The 22,764-nt window shown below is 41.8% G+C and overlaps 1 protein-coding gene across 9 annotated transcripts in view; it reads left to right on the top strand.

The window, feature by feature from the left end:
- Positions 1-584: 584 nt before the first annotated feature.
- The window catches only part of SAMD12 (sterile alpha motif domain containing 12), a 467,280-nt gene continuing 445,100 nt past the window's right edge, over positions 585-22,764 (top strand). For all 9 annotated transcript variants that reach the window (XR_013396953.1, XM_077942866.1, XM_077942870.1 and 6 more), the window contains exon 1: positions 585-755. Coding sequence is in view for 8 of the 9 variants with exons in the window: in XM_077942866.1 (XP_077798992.1) it covers positions 743-755 (13 nt within the window). In the remaining variant the exon portion in view is untranslated. The remainder of the gene's footprint in view (positions 756-22,764) is intronic.

The raw sequence follows: 22,764 nt of genomic DNA, 5'->3' as shown, positions 1-22,764 counted from the left end.
AGAAGACGGCTGTATCAACCGGCGGAATTCCCTCACAAAACCCATACATCTCAGGGTGCGAAGGAACAAGTTTCAACCTCAGCCTGGGCAGCGCTCTCTGGCCCAGGTGGAGAACCACAGGCGGACAGTGGTTCTGCTCTCCCTACTAAATGGTGGTTCAGGAGGTCAGGGGGCGGTACCTGCGGCAGAGGCCCGCGGACGAGCTCGGGGGAGCTCATCACACTGCTGACCGGCACCTGCCCACCTCACCACACCTGCTACGTGCCAACCCCCTTGTAATGGACAGGGACGGGCTCAATCACGGGTCCCTACTCTTAGCACCGAAGCTATCTCAGCGCACGGCCTCCTGGGAGATGTAGTCCACACCGCTTCCCGGGACCCCCCCCCCCATCCCACACCCCAGGCGTCCTGGGTCCCCTCACAACTTCCCCAGGAGAGATTACTCGGTCTGGTCAGCTGAAGCTGGAGCTGCTGTCCGAGTGTGGGGGCAGGCGGCGCCTCCGCGTTGGAGTCGGGGTGCTCTCCCGAGTCCAAGTGAAGGGAGGGAACTACACTTCCCAGGACGCCCTGCGCGAGCCAAGCCCGGAGCCGGCTGCCTCGCTTTGCGTGACCGCGGCAGGTTGGTCCTGGAGCAGATAAGCTCAGAATATTTAGGCGAAAGCGAGAGGAGTGGGGGGAGCGCGGGGCAGGAGGAGTACCTCGGCCAAGAAAATTATGCATGCGTTAGGGAAGCTCTGAGAGAATGGCTGTGGAAGGTAAGGGACGCTTGGGGCATTTTTAAGCTCCTTCTTAACCCGCGCACCCCAAGCCACACATCCCCGATGAAGCTTGGCGATCGTGGGGAGGCGAGGAAAGGGGGTGGCGGAGAGCGGGCCCCTTCCTCCTCCACCTCTTGGCACTCACCTGCGCCGCCAAGGCCAGTAGGCGCTTTAATTCAGTTGCTTTGGAGAGACGTGAAGGGTAGGTGCGCAAGACTTTGAGGTAGGAGGTGTGGAGAGGAGTGTCCCTGATGCGAAACGATATCCTGGAAATGGGGGGAAAGCCGGAGGATCCGGCATGAGGTTTGGCCCCAAGATGCCCTTTTTCCCTGCCCCTTCCCTCCGGAGCGGGCTGGGTGGCCGCAGGGCTGGGGATGCTTGGTTGGCCCCCTCACGTGGGAGAGGTCCCCGGCCCAGGTGCGTCATCCGGAAGCTTGGACTGGGATTGGGTCGAGGGCCCTTCGTCCTGTGCACCCAGCAGCGGCGGCCGCAGATGTATCCAGAGGGTAGAGGTGTCCCTACACCTGTCTCTGCTTATACAGCCAGCGCCCCGGGCTTAGCAAAGTTTACAGACATGAAATGTAATCAGCCAGGGAAAAGAAGTGCAACAACCTCTTCGATTTGGGTGAATCCTTTTCTTTGAAGACCACTTTCTTCTTACAGTCTTGAGCTTCGACTTTGCAGTTTTGACCGTACAGTCCTGCCTCCCTTGAACTTCCTGGTTGAAAGCAGGGTCGGGCTGTTCGTGAGGGATCCTGAGTTTTTCATTTCCGATTCTCTTACCTTGGTACACAAACTTCCTTGTTTAGGGTAGTTTCTGAAGAAGAAAAAAAGATTGTGGACCAGAAGCGTTTGTGATGTCACATTAGAGGTCAAGCTGTACCTAAATGATGAAATGATTGTGGGACAAAATGGGAGCCTGCATTCACCTACAGAATTTTGGTTTCTGAGTGCGGTCAGGTCAGAGGGGGTACTGAGGTAGGGAGAGGAGGCATGCTTGCCAGCTGCTTCAGGCGCCTTGCCAAGGGGAAATGAGCCTATTCCTTGTAGGCTAGAGACCAGAAGGAACCACAAGGGCTGGCTTGCTCCTCCCTCTGCTCCCTGCCCCAAGAGAAAGAAACTGAACTAATCTGACTCTTGCTCCCCTTATAACGACTGTCTTAAGAACCCGAAGTAGCAACAACCCAGCTCCTACACTCAGCGCCCATAAACTCGGGAAACTCTTGCCTTTGGGCTATCTCAGGTTCAGAGATCCTCAGCCAGCCACTTCCAGCTTTCCTAACTTTATTAACAAAAATGAAGTCCTCTCGCTTACAACCAAGATTTTTCTAGGTTTTCTTGTCGGTGCAAATGTACCAGTAGGGTGAGAATCTCTCTCTCTTTTTTTTTTTTGTATCGTTATGATTGATAGTGAGTCAAGACTTAAGATGCCAAAAGAAACAAAACAAAAGCCGAGATAAAGTTCATCTTGAGCTTGAGACCAAGGATATGTTGACGTACTCCTTAAATATCCCTTCTACGTCACCCATCAGGTGGCACTGATTATGATCTCTCCTCTTCACCACTCCTGTGTCCCCAAGACAGGGACACTCCCCCTTGTTGCTAGTCCACACTGTTCTCGAAAACAATTTCTTGTCCACTGTAAGAAGTATAAATTCGTCTTATTTCTTGCCTGATGGGTGATTATACCAGTGAAGCCAGACTTTACAAAAACAAGAACTTAGGAAGGAAGTACATGTGGACTATGGAGAGTTTATTTTCTAGTGACTTATTTGGTTAAAGTACCTGTCTAGTAAACAGGAGATCCTGAGTTTGAATCACAGTGAGGTCTCAAAGAATGAAGGAAGTATTTTTAACTTTAACTGCAAATATGATTCTTATCTTTTGTCTTTGCAAAGAGGTCAGCCTGGACCAGTCTCTTCCTGGTTACTCCTACCTGGTCTTTCAAGCCTCAGGGGAAATGTCACTTGCTCTGGGAACCTGTCCCAGCCCTCCTTTCTCTTCTGCCTTCTCAGCACTCTTTCCAGTCTATGGGAGGTGCCTCCTGCTCACATTTATCTTAACACTTATCATACTTAATCTACCTCTTACTAAACTGTAACCCCCTTGCGGGTTAGACTTGGACTTTGTATTCCCAGCTTATAGCACAGTACTTGGCCCATAATAGGTACTCAGTGCTCATTCATTGCATGGCAAATATATTCATGGAGGTTTTGTAACTGGTTCTATAAGGGTACATGGGGCTTTCCTGGAAGCCTAAATGCCTTACAGTTAGGGACTTCTGACAGATTTGAAGACGGGAGGTTTTTTTTTTGGTTTTTTTTTTTTGAGATGGTGTTTTGCTCTGTCACCCAGGCTAGAGTGCAGTGGCATAATCTCGGTTCACTGCAAGCTCCGCCTCCTGGGTTCACCCCAATCTCCTGCCTCAGCCTCCCGAGTAGCTGGGACTACAGGCGCCCGCCACCACGCCTGGCTAATTTTTTTGCATTTTTAGTAGAGACGGGGTTTCACCGTGTTAGCCAGGATGGTCTCGGTCTCTTGACCTCGTGATCTGCCCACCTTGAAGTGCCCTTCTCTTCAGTCTTTTGTCTTGATGCCCAAAAAATCTTTTAGAGCAGTAGTTTACATCTACTGCTGAGTGACATTGTCTCTGGGCACATTTGGGATATGTAGGAACTGCGGCTGGGGGCTGCTATTGGTATTTTGTGCCCATGGCCAGAGATAATCATGGCCTGCAGTGCATGGCCTTCCCATATCATGTTGCCAAGCCATGGTCAAGCAATGACCAGTTTACCCAACTCATTGTGAAATGCTGCTTCAGAGAATAAGGAGTTTTGCCAGAGGAACTGGAATAGAAAATACAGTTCGAATTACTTAACATCTAAGCTTTAGTCTCCACATCTGGAAAAAATGGGCTCACTACTGGTTACCTCCTGGGAACACTGTGAGGATTAAATAAAGGAGGGGGCTTCTGGAAGGGTGTCTGGAACCTGTATCCTAAGTAAATCTCACTCGTACTCACATCCCTTCTCTTAAGAAAAGCTATACTAATTGGCATGTGTTTTATATCCTGAATTTTCACTTATTCATGCCAGCCAGTTTTTCTAATTAGTAACAAATTAGAAGGTTTTTTACTATGTGTAACATTTTTCTTAAGTAAACTTGAACTTGAATTTGTAAAAGTGTTAATAGCAAGTAGTTCTCTCATTCATTTTGCTGAACCTGCAGCTGTGTGATTAAGGTGAAAAAGAGGTGCCCTTTGTTTATTGTTTTGTAACTACCCTGGGTTATGTTTTCTTCTTAGTTTAATTGCAACGTCCTATCTATGTCTCCTAGTCTGGTTGCGACCCATGCTTTGCATTTATGGGCAGCTTACAAGTGTGCTTTCCAGCCCCAGAACAGGGTACGATCTTATGGTCTGCATTTGGATTAGGATTATACTGGCATCCATTGTCTTTTTTAAAAAACAAAAACAAAAGCAGTGTCTTGTGAAACAAATTAGCAGGACTAGGAACTAGGACCTCTTGGAAGGAGGTAGCAGGGACCCCAAACTATTCCATTCTCTATGGACAGACTATGTATAGATGGTTGCGCCTATTGATGTTTTCTAACGGAAGTGGGTTGCAGTATTATTCAGGGAGAAGAAAAATGTGGATTCATTGGGGACAGTGTTGTATTCATCTTTGTATTCATCTCTGTATTCCAGGGATGGTGCCTGGCACTTAGGAGGCCCACAGTCATTTGTTTCATGAATGACATATAAATGCACGAGTCCCTAGATCTAGAGAAGGGTTTTTTACCCCTCATCCCCAATTCCTTTTCTTGCTTCATCCTCAGAGATTTATGAAAAAAGTAGGGAGGATGGACATTGTACATGGTAATTTCTATTCCAGGTCTAACAGAATAGCACCTCTCACATGGCAGAAAAATGATTTCCAATATTCAGCACTCACCTCTCTCCCCAAGAAAAACATGTCAAATGCAAGACTGTATGCTCTGAATGACATCTATATTAAGAAATCTGAATTTTCCATCATCAGTGAACACATTAGCTTACCAAATATCTTCTGATAAGTCATTCAGTGCTCAGGTTCTATGTTTTTTATCCTGTAGGAGAGTGCAGAAACTACCCATCGCCAAAATATTGTAAGGCTAAGTAATAATAACAGTGACTGGGAAAATGGGAAGTGAGATCGCGTCAAACACTTGTGACAAATAGAAGCAGTCATGGTAAACACTGGGCTTTGCAGCCCCATAAATGATGACTTTGTACCCAACTTGAATTCAGAACTGCATCACAGAGAGTAAAAGGAGTCACATGGGAGATAAAAACATCATTTTTATCACAAGGGTATAGTGGGTAATTTTTTCTGACTTTGGGTTGGAGAGTAAGTGGGCTTGCTAATATCGTACCCAGCAGTGAACTTACCCGTCACAGGGATGCCTCCCTCTACACTAGTGGCCCTTAACCTTTTTGGCACCAGGGATAAGATTTATGACAGACAGTTTTTCCATGGGGGATGGTTTTGGGATGAAACTGTTCCACCTCAGATCATCAGGTATTAGATTCTCATAAGAAATGTGCAACCTAGATCTCTCGCATGTGCAATTCACAGTAGGGTTTTCACTCCTCTGAGAATGTAATGCCTCTGCTGATCTGACAGGAGGTAGAGCTCAGGCGGTAGCGCTTGCTTGCTCACTGCTCACCTGCGGCTGTGTGGCGCAGTTCCTAAATAGGCCATGGACTGATACCAGTTCACCACCCAGGGGTTGGAGACCCCTGCTCTATACCACTGACAGCTGGAGAGCAGAGATAACTTGGGCTCCTGCAGCAGGCAGGTGGGACCCAAAGGAAGGGGGGGGGAAGCTATGCTTTGTGCCTTTTCACAGACTTGATCATCAGAGAGTTGACTTCTCCTCTCCTGAGGAGGACCCGGAGGGTGAAGAGGGAGACCAGACGTGTAATTCTGATGGATTTCCCTTCATAGAACACAAGCAGCTCTGTCCTGCCTCTGTGTGACTCTCTTGGTGCTAGCTTACCTATGCTTTGCTAACTAGCTTACCTATGCTTTGCTAACTAGCTTACCTCTGCTTTGCTAACTAGCTTACCTATGCTTTGCTAACTAGCTTACCTATGCTTTGCTAACTAGCTTACCTCTGCTTTGCTAACTAGCTTACCTATGCTTTGCTAACTAGCTTACCTATGCTTTGCTAACTAGCTTACCTCTGCTTTGCTAACTAGCTTACCTCTGCTTTGCTAACTAGCTTACCTATGCTTTGCTAACTAGCTTACCTATGCTTTGCTAACTAGCTTACCTCTGCTTTCCTAACTACCTTTTCTTCTTGAGAACATCATTTGAATGTACCTCTTCTGGTGGCACTTTCTAAGGGCAAGGACTATGTCTCATGCCTCATCCATGAAGCTTGAATGAATGAATGAATAGAGACAAATGAAGGAATGGGTGGGTTTATGACTGCTTTTGATTTCCGCAGTAACTCCCATACACACTTAATGAGAACTTCCAACGGTGTTCTTCTGTAGAGCAGATGTCGTGAAGGCAGTGAGATGATGGACAAGTTTCCCTCATAGGTACTTAACTCTGGGGCAGCTTCATGGTGTGATTGTTAAACTAATTACTCCCTGATTCTCTCCCATTCACTTATTCCTGAGGGTCTTTTTTTCTTATTTTTATTATGTTCTCTAGACCACCAGATTTGACTTTCCTGCATCAGCAGTTTCTGTTGATCACTTTGTTTTAGGAAGGAGATTGACGGCTAGAGGTTCGTCATTGAAAATTCCTGTCCAGTGACTGTGTGAACAAGAATTGGGGCCTCCAACCTAGTTTGAAACTTGCTGTGGCAGCGGTTCCTGCCACCCCCATCTCTTTTGTAGCCCTCTTAGCTAGTTCAGACAGGGCTTCAGTCTAATCGTACTGTTGTATTGCCTAGCCCAGCCCTTCCTAATTCCTTTTATCCCACCCTTTCTTTCTCATCTGCCTTGCTGTTCTCTCATGCCTGAAGAAACAAGGGCTGGTGCTGAGAAGCAGAAACTGGGAAACCTTTGCTGGTGTAGCTGTGTTTTGTAATGCTGAGTCACAGTGGATGATGTGGTGACATGTTACAAAGGTAGGGGGAACTGGGGATCTGAAGCCCACGCTTGAACTCTGGCGAGTGAGTGTCAGATGTTGTGTATTTAATTATGAGAAAGAGGGGATATTGTAAATGCTCATCCACAGGCATTCAGGCAGATTGTGTGTATCTGTTGATAAGCAGTAGAGTAGCACCCATGTACAAGGAACTCTATGAGATGTGGTGGGGAGTGTAATAAGGAAGGGCGCTTAGCCCATTCTGCCCTCTGCCAGCCCAGCCCTTCCCTGCAGCCTCCACTGGGGGAAGGAGACAGAGAAGCAGATTAGACTGAATGATATAAGTGCTAAATAAAAGTACAAGCACCATAACGTGGGAGGTCTGAGAACAAATGGAGCATTTAGTTCTGAGCTGGATGGGGATAGCCTAACGAAAGGAATAGCATTGAGTGAGCTTTTGAGTAGGATTTTGATGGGTGGGAATCCGGGAAAAGGCACAAAACTGAGTAGTGTATGTATAATGTGTGCTTCCTGATGGATTTCCCCCACATCCCAGGGATGTGGTAGTTTAGTCCTTTATAGGAAGGGAAGTGAATGGGGAGCCTCCTAACTCATGTCTGGTAAAGTCCTTTTCCTAAGGGCTGTATTATTTGCCTGGCCAAACCTGCAACATTCCCCACAGTCCAGTTGGATCTTGCATATGGTCCTTTTGAAACCACAAGAGCAAGCGTGGAAAGCTGCTCTCTTATAAATCAAGTTGATTCCTCCCCAGTTTTCTGAAGTGGAATGTAGCAGCACCACCCGCTCTGAGCTGGCTCATGAGAGCAAACTTGGCTATATTTAGTCTGATTTTTCTAAAGTGTGGGTGCAAGAATCTGCTTGTACAGCTTGCCTCCCGTGTGAAGGGCAGGACAGGACAGCAGCTGTCGGGTGACAGCGGTGGCCCACCTCACTGCCTTCAGCAGCCTCCTTCCCAGAGCGCTGGGGCTGGGAAGAGCCCATTGGCAGGTTTTGTTCCTTTGCTCCTCCTTGCTTCCTGCCCTTGCTGCTGCAGAAGTTGTTTGCAAATCCCGACTCAAGTGATTTGACAGATGCTTGTGGATTGTCTATGGGGTGTGGCTCTCAGAGCTACAGCTGCCCTGGAGACCTGGGGTACAGAATGGGCTCAGGCCTGCTCATGGTTTGTCACTGCCTCCACAGTGCACGACTCTTCCCTGGGGATCATAGCAGTCACAGTGTTGTCTTTAAATGCTTTACATGTGCAACATCTGCAACCGGGCTAGATGTGAACCCCAGCTCCTCCCAGGACCTGCTGGGTGCCTGGGTAATTCACTGAACAGCTCGGAGACTCCTTTGCCTGTCTATCAAACGAGAATATTAATGGTAATGACCTCATGGGCATGTTGAGAAGGTTAAATTAGTATAAGGGAAGCTCTTAAGACCTGGTTTGTGGTAGGTGCTCAGTAAACACTGAGTAAGATGTTAGACAAGATGATGGTGATGATGCTGTCTGTTTCACCTTGTCTTCCTGCCATACTTATCAAAGCATCTAAGCCATTTTTATAGCATTTTTACAGTCCTGTGATATTACAGTCTGGCATAATAGTGCATGCTCAATGAGGGAATGTGGGTTATCAGAGTTGGAAGAACACCAACAAAGTGTCATTGATAAAATACAAGGCATCCTCAGCTTAAAATGCATTATTTGATGTATTCATTATCTGACTGTGCAGTTATGAGGCAACAGAGGGAAGTAAAAGTTATGATTATATTCACTAAAGACTCATCACTTACATAATTTTTCTCTACCACAAATTTACTTGCCACTTAACACCAGCAGTTTTGTAGGCTGGCCTTTCTCTGATTGTCTGATCATCATCCATCCATACAATATGTATGCAAAGTAAGTTGATTACAAAGAGAAATTTCAGATCTTGCAAAAGAGAAAATAGTTCATGGACTCTATGAAAGTGACATTGGGAAACTGCTGGAATCATGTGCCATGGCCCAATTAAGATCTGACTGAGTTAGGCCAGATAACCATTAAAGAAGAGAAAATTGATTAAGATATTGACTTGATAGGCATTAAAGAGAAATATTAGGACCTTTTAGGGATTAAGAGAAGTCTTTAGTGAAAAGAGATGCTCTAAATATTTTGGGGAAAAATGATCTCCTTTATAATCGTGCTATGAAAAGTCAAGTATGAAATGAAAGATATTTTGTCCTGCTGATGTAAGTCCTGTTGCTGAAGTTATATAACAAATAAAAAATTGAATCTTTTTTTGTTCTAAGAATTAACACATATTTTCAATTATAACCTAAATTTGGGTAAATATCAGATAAACTTCTCCCTTTTTCTTTTCAAGGTAAATTACCATTGAAACTCACTATTAAATTTGAAACTCTAGCCCCCATTTCAACTATATTCTTTTTCTTCCTTTCTCTTTCATGGTTTATTTATTGGTATTTAAATTGGTTTTAAACCTTGGGTTGTTTAGATACAATTTACATACAGTAAAATCAACTATTGTAGTTCTTTAAGTTTTGGTAAATGTAGTCTTGTAACCACTACCACCATCAAGATAGACAGCAATTTGAACACCTTGTAAAGTTTCCTTATGCCCCTTTGTGGTCAGTGGTCAGGCTTTCCCTCCACTCACAGCCCCTGACAAGTACTGCTCTAAAGTCTGTGCCTAGACTTTTGCCTTGTCTAGATTTCATGTAAATGGTGTCATACACTGTGTTGCCATTTGAGTCTGGTTTCTTTCACTGAGTGTAATGCATTGAAATTCTTCCATGTTGTTGCCTGATTCAATAGTTCAGCTCTTTTCATCGCTCACTAATATTCCATGGAATATCTATACAGCAGTTTATTCACCAATTGAAGTACATTTAGGTTGTTTCCAGTAATTGGTAATTATGAGTAAAACACTAAAAGCAGTTGCTTACAGGTTGTGCAAACCTAAATTTATTTCTCTTGTGTAAATAGCTAGGAGTGGGATTTTCAAGTCATACAGTGAGTATGTTTTACCTTTATTAGAAACTGCTGAATGGTTTTCCAGATTGACAATGTCTCATATGTGTTCTCTTTTATTTGGATTTTTCCCCCTGTGCTTATCTTCTGATAATGACAACCTCACAAGGACAAGAGAGTTAGATTAATGGGGCTATGCAGGTAGTTGGGAGGGAATAGATCGACACAGTTTTCCAGAGGTGAGTTTCTTGAGCTACACTGCTACAAGATTGGGCAGTATTACTATGGCAGATTACCCTTGATTACCAGTTCAGTACAGACATCAAGCATGGATATAACCCACAAATGCCACTTGTTTTGGCATATAAAAGAAGGCTTCTAAATTTTATCTCGTAATAAGAATTTGTCATCAAGTTCTGTTTTGTGATTTTGCTGCTGTTGTAGAAAAACAATCAGATAAGGAAGACAGGTCAAGGAGAGCTTATTTTGGAGGAAAATTAGGCAAGACAGGAAAGGGAATACTAACAGGTCACACAAGATGAATTTAGCTAGAAAGGGAAAAACTTACCTGTCCCTGAAAGGAATTGGTCTTGCCTGCCAAGGTTGGTTATGGACTCCATCTCGTGAAGCCTGAGAAAAGGTTAGTTGACCATTTCACCATTTCTGGTATGGTTAAGTTTTGGGGATGGCAGGGATGAGGCTTATATTTTGCTGTGCTGTGTGATTCTGATTTAGAACAGTGTCTTGTTCTAATGATGTCTAATCGGATGTCCATTTATACAATGGGAGCAGTGCTTGGTTCACTTGCGAAGGCCACATTTTACCCAGCCACATATTGGGTATGGGGCCTGATAGTGGGATTGCTTCTAAGTGAAAAGACTATGTAATTTGGATACTGACGTATTGGGATTTTCCAGGGCTTACCATTGGTCTCTGGGACCATAGAATGGAATATTTGAATTTAGAATTACCACAGAACTCCCAGACAAATGATTGCCCTAATACTTGTTGTCTGAGATTGTAAAATGTGAACATTTCAGTTGAGGGTTTTGTTTTTGTTTTTGGAGAATATGCCTGTGCAGTCCATGGAGGGAAAAACATGATGTTATTAACCAGGCTCCCATAGGTGTACTTTGTACTTGATTTTGTTTGAAGTTTATCTATTTCCTGCTTGATGACCAGTGATGTTTTTGGTGGAGGAGAAGGTGAAACTAGGAACCAAGAAATGGGGACAGGGAAGGGATGGTTGGAGCTGGAGATGGGGCATCCAAATCCTAGCCTCAGTTGAGTCATTATCCTTTTGTTCTCTTTCCATCTCTGAGAGTAGCACCAGGTATGTATCAGTGCTTTGTGATGCCTTAGCTCTTGCCTTTCATTTTTTTTCTGCTTTCTAAGCCTTTTTACATTGTGGTCGTTTAGTAGATACATTTTACATTGTGGCCTGGATAAACTATGGGACTGATAATTTTGTGTTAGTCATCTAGGGAAGTATATGTGGGTATAGCATTCACTTCCCATCACTTAGAAGTACACTGAGTACCTACTATATGCCAGGATCTAGAAGAAATTTGATTTATAGTTAGATAATAGGGTGGATAAGCTTAGGAAAACCAAGTGTGCCAGAGTCTGACATCTTAGGCAGTGTTTCCTTATTTGATAAGATTCTCCTGGGACACTTGATAATATCCATATTCCTACTTCTCACCTTAGGGTAATCTTTTCAGGTAAATCAGAAATGGGGTCCTGAATCTAATATGCATCCTGATTCATTCTTACTAAACTTATTTAGGAGACCCTGACTGATCTAGGGATAGAGTAAGATCACAAGAGGGAACTGCAGGATTTCATGAGATCCTTGACTGCCTTGCAACTGCAGGCATAATTTGTGTTTGGAAATGATGTGTATTTTCATGGGGAGAGAGACTGGAGCTTTTATCCTATTGTCACAAGGGCTAAAGATAGTAATCTCTGGTCCATGAGCACATGTATTTGCCTTTTTTATTCTCTAATCTATCAGCAGTGCCTACAACCATATCTGGCTCATGGAAGGCACTCAACTGTTGAGTAAACACAAGAAATAATGTTATTTTGTGATCCCTCTGAGCCAGGATCTTTATGCCCACTCTCTAAAACTTGGTTTTCATAATGCAGTGAGCTATATGAGTTTTTCTCCCACCTAATCATTGAGAGAATTTAGGTCCAGAGAATATAAGTAATTTTCCTGAGTCCACACTGCTAATTTGTGGTAGAACTGGGCTTTGTAGCTATGTCTGCCATATGCCAGAGTCCTTGCGTTTTCACTGTATTGTGTTGCTTTCTGGTTTGTCCACGTTTGATAATTTGGTTCTGATTTACTGGTTGTCTTTCGGAAACCTTGGTTACTTAAGAAAAACAGCATTATAATAAAACAAAAAATTGCTTAATTGGGCTCTGCAATGGGGAAAATTCTTTGGAGTTTTTAGATCAAATTTTCAGTAAAGTGTTTATCTTGGTATTAGCTTTCTCCACTTTTGCATTCTCTCTTTTTATGGAGCTCTAGGTCTTTGGGTTTTTGTTGTTTTCTCATGCTGCCGTCCAAATTCACCTGTGCCTCAACACAGAATTAGTGTAAATTGCTATTTTATTTGGACAGTAAGTATTCACTGTGCACTTGCCATAAGCTCAACACCGTGAATGACACTGGGAAATACAAAAGAATCTATGGATGTTGAACTTGCTGCTCTTGGAACTTACAGTACAGCCAGAGCTTCAAGACTCCTGTCATATCACGGCAAAAAAGGTTGGAACATGGGCAGGGCATGTGGGCAGGAAGGCTGTCTAGGGGCTCTGCTCTGTCTGTATCAGAGGGGAGCTGCCATACCCACAGCAATGGTCCTCCCACTTCCCTGGACTCCCCTGGAGAGGTTGTATATGGATTTTTTTTTAATTTATTTATTATTATTATACTTTAAGTTGTAGGGTACATGTGCATAACGTGCAGGTTTGTTACATATGTATACTTGTGCCATGTTGGTGTGCTGCACCCATCAACTCGTCATTTACATCAGGTATAACTCCCAATGCAATCCCTCCCCTCTCCCCCCTCAACATGATAGGCCCCGGTGTGTGATGTTCCCCTTCCTGAGTCCAAGTGATCTCATTGTTCAGTTCCCACCTATGAGTGAGAACATGCGGTGTTTGGTTTTCTGTTCTTGTGATCGTTTCCTAAGAATGATGGTTTCCAGCTGCATCCATGTCCCTACAAAGGACACAAACTCATCCTTTTTTATGGCTGCATAGTATTCCATGGTGTATATGTGTCACATTTTCTTAATCCAATCTGTCACTGATGGACATTTGGGTTGATTCCAAGTCTTTGCTATTGTGAATAGTGCTGCAATAAACATACGTGTGCATGTGTCTTTATAGCAGCATAATTTATAATCCTTTGGGTATATACCCAGTAATGGGATGGCTGGGTCATATGGTACATCTAGTTCTAGATCCTTGAGGAATCGCCATACTGTTTTCCATAATGGTTGAACTAGTTTACAATCCCACCAACAGTGTAAAAGCGTTCCTATTTCTCCACATCCTCTTCAGCACCTGTTGTTTCCTGACTTTTTAATGATCGCCATTCTAACTGGTGTGAGATGGTATCTCATTGTGGTTTTGATTTGCATTTCTCTGATGGCCAGTGATGATGAGCATTTTTTCATGTATCTGTTGGCTGTATGAATGTCTTCTTTTGAGAAATGTCTGTTCATATCCTTTGCCCACGGGGTTGTTTGTTTTTTTCTTGTAAATTTGTTGGAGTTCTGACCTCTTCAAGGAGAACTACAAACCACTGCTCAGTGAAATAAAAGAGGACACAAACAAATGGAAGAACATACCATGCTCATGGATAGGAAGAATCAATATCGTGAAAATGGCCATACTGCCCAAGGTAATTTATAGATTCAATGCCATCCCCATCAAGCTACCAATGAGTTTCTTCACAGAATTGGAAAAAACTGCTTTAAAGTTCATATGGAACCAAAAAAGAGCCCGCATTGCCAAGACAATCCTAAGTCAAAAGAACAAAGCTGGAGGCATCATGCTACCTGACTTCAAACTATACTACAAGGCTACAGTAACCAAAACAGCATGGTACTGGTACCAAAACAGAGATATAGACCAATGGAACAGAACAGAGTCCTCAGAAATAATACCACACATCTACAGCCATCTGATCTTTGACAAACCTGAGAGAAACAAGAAATGGGGAAAGGATTCCCTATTTAATAAATGGTGCTGGGAAAATTGGCTAGCCATAAGTAGAAAGCTGAAACTGGATCCTTTCCTTACTCCTTATACGAAAATTAATTCAAGATGGATTAGAGACTTAAATGTTAGACCTAATACCATAAAAATCCTAGAGGAAAACCTAGGTAATACCATTCAGGACATAGGCATGGGCAAAGACTTCATGTCTAAAACACCAAAAGCAACAGCAGCAAAAGCCAAAATTGACAAATGGGATCTCATTAAACTAAAGAGCTTCTGCACAGCAAAAGAAACTACCATCAGAGTGAACAGGCAACCTACAGAATGGGAGAAAATTTTTGCAATCTACACATCTGACAAAGGGCTAATATCCAGAACCTACAAAGAACTCAAACAAATTGTTTTGTTTTTTAAATAGAATGAACTAACTGAAATGGAAAGTTTGTTCACAGTCTGGAAAGATTGAAAAAGCAAGGGGGAAGCTAAAGCAATGTAATAATAGGGTGATAAGGGAAAATAAATGGACAGGGTGGGCAGATGTTAGAAATGTTTCTTAGGTGAAAATGAAGATACGAAGATACGATTTGGGATTGTTTAGTTCTAGGGAGCGGTAGACACATAATTGCTTCCAACTCTTCAGGACTCTCCACTGCCAATAAAATAAAGTCCAAACCTCTTAGCATTCAGGGTCCTTCCCAGATTGCCAGGATCTCCTGCTCCAGGCTGATGTCCCATTCCTTCCCCTTAGGGCTCTTCCTAGATCTTCAGCCAAGCCCAGCTACTGTTTCCTGGGCTTTTGGTGTAAATTTGACTACAGATGATAGTAAAATAAAAATTCGTAAAGTAGACCGTAATGAAACAGATGTGCAACAGTAAACTGCGGTACAGAAGTGCTCAGTGAACCCACTTCATTTGTTCTCCTTTGTGTTTGACCTGCATGGTGGCCAGAGGTGCTTCTGACAATTTTCACTTTGTATACTTTTGTTCCTTGATATAGCCCAACACATTATGACCACCCTCACTCACGGATTCACTGAAAATTTGGGTGAGTCATTATCTTACTTGTTTTTATTCTATCTTTTAAAATGTATGTATACATACTAGGAAAAATGTAAATATAGCTCACATTGATTTCAATGTTTATATTAGAAATGTTTGGGATCTTTAGAAGTTTAGGTTTTTAGGACCAGAAATATGCTGTGGGAATGTAACTCCTGTTTATATCAGTTAACTTACGGTAAAATTGGGTTCATAATATGTTGTGTCACTTAAAGGTGTCATTTCCAGGAACCTATTGAGGACCATTAAATGAGACTTCCTGTACCTTGGATCCCTCCTGTCTTTGTTTAGGCTGTTCTTCCCATCTCTCGTGCCTCCCCACCACATGCTCACACATGGTACCTTTCATATCCTTTCAGCACTTTGGGAGGCCAAGGTGGGCAGATTACCTGAGGTCAGGAGTTTGAGATCAGCCTGGCCAGCATGGTGAAACCCCATCTCTACTAAAAATACAAAAGTTAGCCAGGTGTGGTGGCATGCACCTGTAGTCCCAGCTACTCGGGTGGCTGAGGCAGAAGAATTGCTTGAACCAGAGAGGTGGAGGTTGCAATGAGCCGAGATCATGCCACTGCACTCTGGCCTGGGCTACAGAGTGAGACTCCATCTCAGAACAAAACAAAACAAAACAAAACAAACAAACAAAAAAAACAAAAAACACAAATCCTTCTATCCTTCTACATACACATCTAAGGCAAGAAGAAAGGTGAGCAAGAGCAGGAGATTCCCTCGTGTAAGAAAAGCATGGCTGCTAGGCAATGCAGTGCTTAAGAAATGGGACAGGAGGAGGAAACTAGGAAACTGAAGGAGACAAGCAGAGACAGCCAGTGGTGGTAGACATCCCATTTCCGAGTGGGGTGTGTCATTGTGACAAGATGCACAGCCAGCCAGCAAGGTGTGTGCTGGGAAGTACCCCCTGGGCTTGGCAATCAGTAAAAGGCATTCTGATGAAATGGGGAGGCAAATCCATATCATAATGTTTTAAGGATTAAATGGGTGATGAGAAAGCTACTCTTGATGCAAATTTATGGAAATGAAAAGAGGGAAATGTATTGAGGTGGAAAGAAGGGAGAAATAGTTGTAGCAAGAGAGAGATCAAGGTCAAAGGGGCTGTAAATGTGGCAAGATGCTGAAAGAAGGAAGATAAAGGGTTATACCTAGGCTAGAAACATGTTAAAGGAAGTTTTTGTAAAAGGTAGAAAATATTTGAGAGTGTTTATAGACTATGCACATTGACTTAGTGGAGAGGAAGATTTTGAAGATACAAAGGATAGAAGAGATGACTGATAGAGCAAGGGCCACCAGGAATTTAGATGTAGTAGCCCTTAGAGAAGGTACTGTTCCTGCTGGAAGATATAGGTGCTGGGTAGGACAGATAAGGAGAGTTATAAATACAAAATATGAAAAAAATTCCTGTACTACATGATAGGCACTGTTCTAGGTGCTTGTCATATTAACTTGTTAATCTTCAATCAACCCTTTCAGGTAGGTATCATTATCATCCCTATTTACAAATAACAAAAGAGACTCAGAAAGCTTAACTTGCTCATGGTCACACAGCTAGTAAGCAGCAGAGTTGAAATTTGATAAAGATGCTGCCTAACAAAATGTTCATCCAATTTCCTAATTAGGACATTTGGCCAGATGCGGTGGCTCATGCCTGTAATCCCAGCACTTTGGGAGATCGAGGTGGGCAGATCACCTGAGGTCGGGAGTTCAAGACAAGCCTAACCAATATAGAGAAACCCAATCTCTACTAAAAATACAAAAATTAGCTGGGCATAGTGGCACATGCCTATAGTCTCAGCTACTCAGGAAGCTGGGGCAGGAGAATCAAACCCGGGAGGCGGAGGTTGCAGAGAACCGAGATTGCGCCATTGCACTCCAGCCTGGGCAACAAGAGTGAAATTGCGTTTCAAAAAAAAGGATATTTGGGGAATATTGGATCAGGACTTTATCATCTTCAGCATTTTCTTTAAAATTGTAACAAAGAATGACTTATTCTTTCTTGTGAATTCATTTGTTTTACAATAACTAACTCCAGGTAGGGTAGGAATGGAATAGGAGGACTTCTATTCTCAAATGTCAGGAGAGGATATAATTTTCAGAATATGAGTCATATTCTGGAGAGGTTAGGCCTTGGTAGGTGCTTGCCTATGGAGTAGGGGTTGGGTGTACCAGCCAGCCAGGTGGTACCATGAGAGTGCTCTGACACTACAGCCTGGGGTTGGGATTAAGTGAAACAACAGAAAGTAGAGGGAGTGTCAGAAAGGAAAGGTAAAAAAGATGCTGAAAATAAACCTGGTTAACTTCACAATTTTGCTAAGACAGACACATGATCTCCCTTTCCTTCTCCTATCTCCTGCCTCCTTCCTGCTCTCAGAGGCTTTAAGATTTAGGTTTCTAGGGTGTTCAGGTTTTTGTCCCTGATTTTAATGGTAAGGGAGAGCGATTCTGCTTGGCTGATGCTCAAGTCTATTGCTTGGTAAGTACCACTATACTGCCTTATGAATCCTGCCTCCTCTGACTGCTTTGCCTGGCCAGGGTTTGTTTGTTTGGTTGGTTGGTTGGTTTTTAACGGAAACTCAATAGCTGATGGCTTTGGCACCTGCATGTTTTCTGGGGACACCCCAGGGCCATCATCACTGAGATCATGCCACCCTGGCTTTACATATACTCTGTGCTTTCCAAAATACAGTTTCTCATCTGAGCCACCATTGATGCACTGGCAGCTGGAACGTGCTCTTCTTCCCCTTTCACAAACAAGGATGTTAAGACTCCCTTACCCAAGGTCACATAATTCATTAGTTGCAGAACTTGGATTTAGAACTTGATATATTGAGTCTTTTTCTTGAGGCTTTTATCATTGCTGCCATGATTGGAAGGGATGGCACAGAGCCCACTTTACAGGGGTTTGCAAATGGGATATTAAAAGGGATCGAGAATCTTTCTTAAGTTATGGATGAAGGCAGCCAGACTAGGGCCAAGGTCTTGGGGCTCTCCAAGGTGCCTAGTGCGTGACTCAAGTAATGAGAGTTTTAAGTTCCTTTTGTTTTTCCCAGCATTTTGTTAATTGACTCTCCAGTACCAGATCTTCTAAATTTCCCTATTAAGCTAATATTTTAAAACATTATTATCTGGTCATGAAAATCCTTTGTATTCAGCAGAGCAAGAAAGAAATCATAAAAACACAAATAAGAAACTAACAGTACCAATTGTTAACATTTATTAGGTACTCACTGATATTAGCAGCCAGAATTGCTCTTCAGCCAGTGAACCCTGGTACATACAGCTATACTGGTTGTTGATGGTCAGTGTGTGTGTGTGTGTGTGTGTGTGTGTGTGTGTGTGTGTGTGTGTGTATGTATTCTGATGGGTTTGTTTGTTTTCAGGCCATACTGGTTGTTGTGTATTTTGAATATCCTACTTGCTCACAATAATCCTATGAGATGATTATTAATATTATCTCCATTTCCTTTAAAAAAATTTCATAGCAACATCTTAGAAAATATCTCCTTTCTAGATGAAAAAATTGAGGCCTAAAAGATTAAATAATTTTTCTAAGGCCAGTAGCTGGTAAATGAGAGAGTAAGAATTCAAACTCAAGTTCAGATAACTTCAGTGTTTGATCTCTTGCCACTAACCGAGCCTGCTACTCTGACATACCCCATAGTTACCCCAAGGATTATTAACATTTCCTTCTAGGCTTTCTATAAATGACTAGCTATACCTGGAGTAACGTAAGCTATTCTAGCAAATCTTAATCGTTGTTGATAAAATATTTTTTTAAATAATGTATTTTTTCACTTTCTTTTGGTAAATGTGTGTAAGTACAGTAAGTAATCTCATTTTCCTTAGATACAGCCCTTAATGAGGCCAGTGATGGGAACTTGGGAAAGCAACAAATTACTGTCCAAGTTTGAAAAGGTACCATCCCTTTCTGTTCTGTACCTGGGACTTTTTGATGGTTGTTGTCGAGGCTAGAGACTTAGAAAACACTTAGCTTTTCTAGTGAAAGGCATATCTGTGTTGGACCAAATGAGGGGCCTTTGCAATATGAAGACAGTATCTAAGTTATTTGTAAACTCATTGTTATATTTCTTAACCTATGCTCATCTATCTTTATCACAGCTTACTGATTATCCACATGCATTACTTTTACTTGATTATTTTCATGATATTTTATTGATTAATTGATTGATTGATTGAGATGGAGTCTCGCTCTGTCGCCCAGGCTGGAGTGCAGTGGCGCAATCTCGGCTCACTGCAAGCTCCGCCTCCCGGGTTCACGCCATTCTCCTGCCTCAGCCTCCCGAGTAGCTGGGACTACAGGCGCCCGCCACGTCGCCTGGCTAATTATTTTGTATTTTTAGTAGAGACGGGGTTTCACCGAGTTAGCCAGGATGCTCTCGATCTCCTGACCTCCTAATCCGCCCGCCTTGGCCTCCCAAAGTGCTGGGATTACAGGCGTGAGCCACCGCACCCGGCCGACATTTTATTCTTGTAATCATCAATATATTCTTTTAACAAGGTTTTCCATCCATCATTTTCTTTTGAGATTTCATGTTGATCTGGTCTGTCTAGTCATCCCCCTAATGTTTCATTGGTCTTTTCTTTCTCTTGGTATACTGTGGAGGCTGTTTAGCTCTTTTTATCTTAAAATTTTAAAATCCTTGATTAAACATTCAGAAACACTGCAGCTCTTACATTCAACCACTATACTTCTGTGACCTCTTAGTGTCATTATTTCTAAATTAGGATTCTGATTTTAGGCAATAAAACATCTTATATACAAGTATTTTATATACAAACATTATATATAAATTTCATATACAAATATAGATAAATATTCTCTACCATTTCTTAAATGCTTACGTGTATACCAAGTATTGTGGCTTATAAACATTCTCTCTGATGCTGACAACATTGTAGTTATTCTCATTTTATATATAAGGAAACAAGCTCTAGGTAGGTAACTTACCTGGTGCCATTTAGTGGAAGAAGCAGTTGGAAGTGAAGCCTGATATGTATGTATAGTTGAAATCATCATTAGAATAGTGGCTAAATGTATCAAGTACTTTATGCCAGAAAGTATAATAAGCACTTTATATAGGTAAAATTTAGATTTTATTTTTATTAAAGTTATATGTGAACATAATTTTAAAAATTAGTCATTGTCTTTTAAAACTATGCTTAGTAATTTTTTGTTATATGCTAAGAGTTCTATAAACTTATCACTAATTTAAATAAAAAGTTCCCGTGTTTGTTAAATTTCCTTCCAATACATTCATATATTAGGGATCCTATCAATTTTTTCTCATTGAAGAAATTCCCCGCAAATAATTCTGAAATTTGTTCCAAATAGGTCATTCTGTTCTCTTGACTTGCTCCATAGCTGTTGCCTTTGGATTTCCTTTCACTATCGTCCATGGGATGCCTTTCTTGCTTTTGTGTTAGTTTCGCTCTAGGATCCTGAGTGTTCTTTGTTTTCACCTTGGTTTTGATGGAGTACATCCTCCTGAGAAAAGCTACCTGGGAAGCATAGTTTTGAGAACTTGCATATCTGAAAAAGATTTTATTCTACCCTTGTACTTAATTTATAAGTTGACTGGATTTCAACTTTTTTTTGAAAGTTGGAAATTATCTTTCCCCACAATTTTGAAGTGTCTAATATATTCTAGTTTCCAGTCATGTTTTTGGGAAATCTAAAGCCATTCTGATTTTTACTCCTTTGTATAAAACACACTTAATTCTTCTTGAAATTATTGAATCTTTTCTCTAGTCTTAGTGTTCAGAAATTCCATGATAATATGCCTAGGTTTGAGTCTATTTTTGTCTACTGTGTAGTGTATTTCATAGTGTTTCTGAATGGAAACTCATGTTGTTCATTTCTGGGATTTTTTTTGAATTATTTATTTGATTTTCTTTTATGTATTTTCTTCTTTCTCCAGCTTTTATTTTTGAGATGATAAATTGGCTGGACTAGTTCTTATTTTTTAAAGTATATGTTTGCTATTTTTCATCTGTTATTTTTTATTTGTGGGTATATTTTATTTTCATGTTTCTCTGGCATTTACAATTTCTATATAATTTTTAATTTTTAAGACCTTGGTTTTTGGAAAAAAATTCAGCATCCTATTTTGTGAATGTAATGTTTCTATGTTTTATTGATTATCATTTATTAATGATATTTTTATTTGCTTAAGTGTACTCTCTTCATAGTTCTTTCTTCCTAATTGTTTATTGGTTTTGGTTGTTCATTCTGGAATATTTGACAATATTAGAGACTTTGCTCATATTTGAGTGGCCCACTTTGAAAAAAGCATTGAAAGTTCTCTAGGTATGAATGGGGCTTTTTGATCACAGTCTTCATTGTAAGATGAGTTGACTGATTATATTTAGGGGCAGAGAGAGGGTCTTCTTACATCAGACTGTTTAGGTCTTTTTTAATAGACTGGTTAGTTACCCAGAGAAAAGTCAGTCTTTGAACTCTCAGTTTCTGATTCCAGAGTTTGTACTTCGTCCACACATTTTATTTTCAGATATGTTTCAGTGTCTATGTACATTTTATTGTGTTGTCTCTAAGAAAGTTAGCAATTGAAATGTAGATTAGGCATTCTCATTTCTGAAGATGATTCCTTTAATCAGGGATTCCCTTCTATAATTGTAATTTTTAAAAATTGTGTTTGAGCACCTAGAAGAATGTCTGGGGCACAGTAGGCACTCAGAAAATAATTGTTAAATGAATTCAGATATTGCACACAACATTGGGCTTTCTGAATCATATATGATAGGAAGTAGAAGAAAGCCCAAGAGTCCTAAGTCCCATTCTAGTGCTGTACTGCATGTGTACACACTCAGATTTGACAAAGGCAGTTGTGCAAACCAAAATACCTTCAGCCCTGAAACAGAGGCTTCCTCTGTATGGAACTTCTTGGGGCAAGCATATTTTTTTTCTATTTGGCAATTGGGAGGTATTATTGAAGTGGTACCAACCATAAGTGCGCCTGAAAGGATCAAGCAGAAAAAGAATTTGTGGGGTACAGAACTATTTTGCTTAAGAACTCTGGGGGTACTTGGGCGTGAAGATTGCAGCCTTCTGGATCTTGATTTAAGCATACAGTCTGCTGACTGCTTCCCAGACACCTTCCCATCTGTCCATCTGTTCCTTTCTGCTGAATGGGTCTTTTTAAACTTAGACTGGAGAGATGTCCCTAAGGGCCTCTCCACAGCTGTCTCTTTCCTTCCCTATTAGCTTTCTTTCCTCTCTTTCTCTGTGCTTCTACCCACCAATTCTTCATCTTTGGAGTAGGGATGGGGGTAAGAGATAGTTAATGACCTGGATTTTAGAGGAGCCAACTGCCAAACTAAACAGGCTCAGCTATTGGCATGGCCATTTGCTCTGTGATATTGCTTTTGACATCTGGGTCCCCATTCTTAGGGCGGGGTCAGTGGAGTAAGGCTTCCCCAAAAGAAGCAGGCAGAGGGCAAGACCACAGTATTTCTACTGTTTCTCTTCTGATCATAATGAGTAACGATGTCTGAACTTAATATACTCAGTCTGCCAGCCATGTTAAGTTTTTGTCAGTGAGTGGGATAAAAGGGAGTTGTAGTAGAAAATAGAATAATAATGAGGAGGGTATGG

Source organism: Macaca mulatta, chromosome 8, assembly GCF_049350105.2.
Source record: "Macaca mulatta isolate MMU2019108-1 chromosome 8, T2T-MMU8v2.0, whole genome shotgun sequence".
Classification (NCBI taxonomy): domain Eukaryota; kingdom Metazoa; phylum Chordata; class Mammalia; order Primates; family Cercopithecidae; genus Macaca; species Macaca mulatta.
Note: the sequence above shows the minus strand (reverse complement) of the source record. Positions and strands in the feature narration are given on the sequence as shown.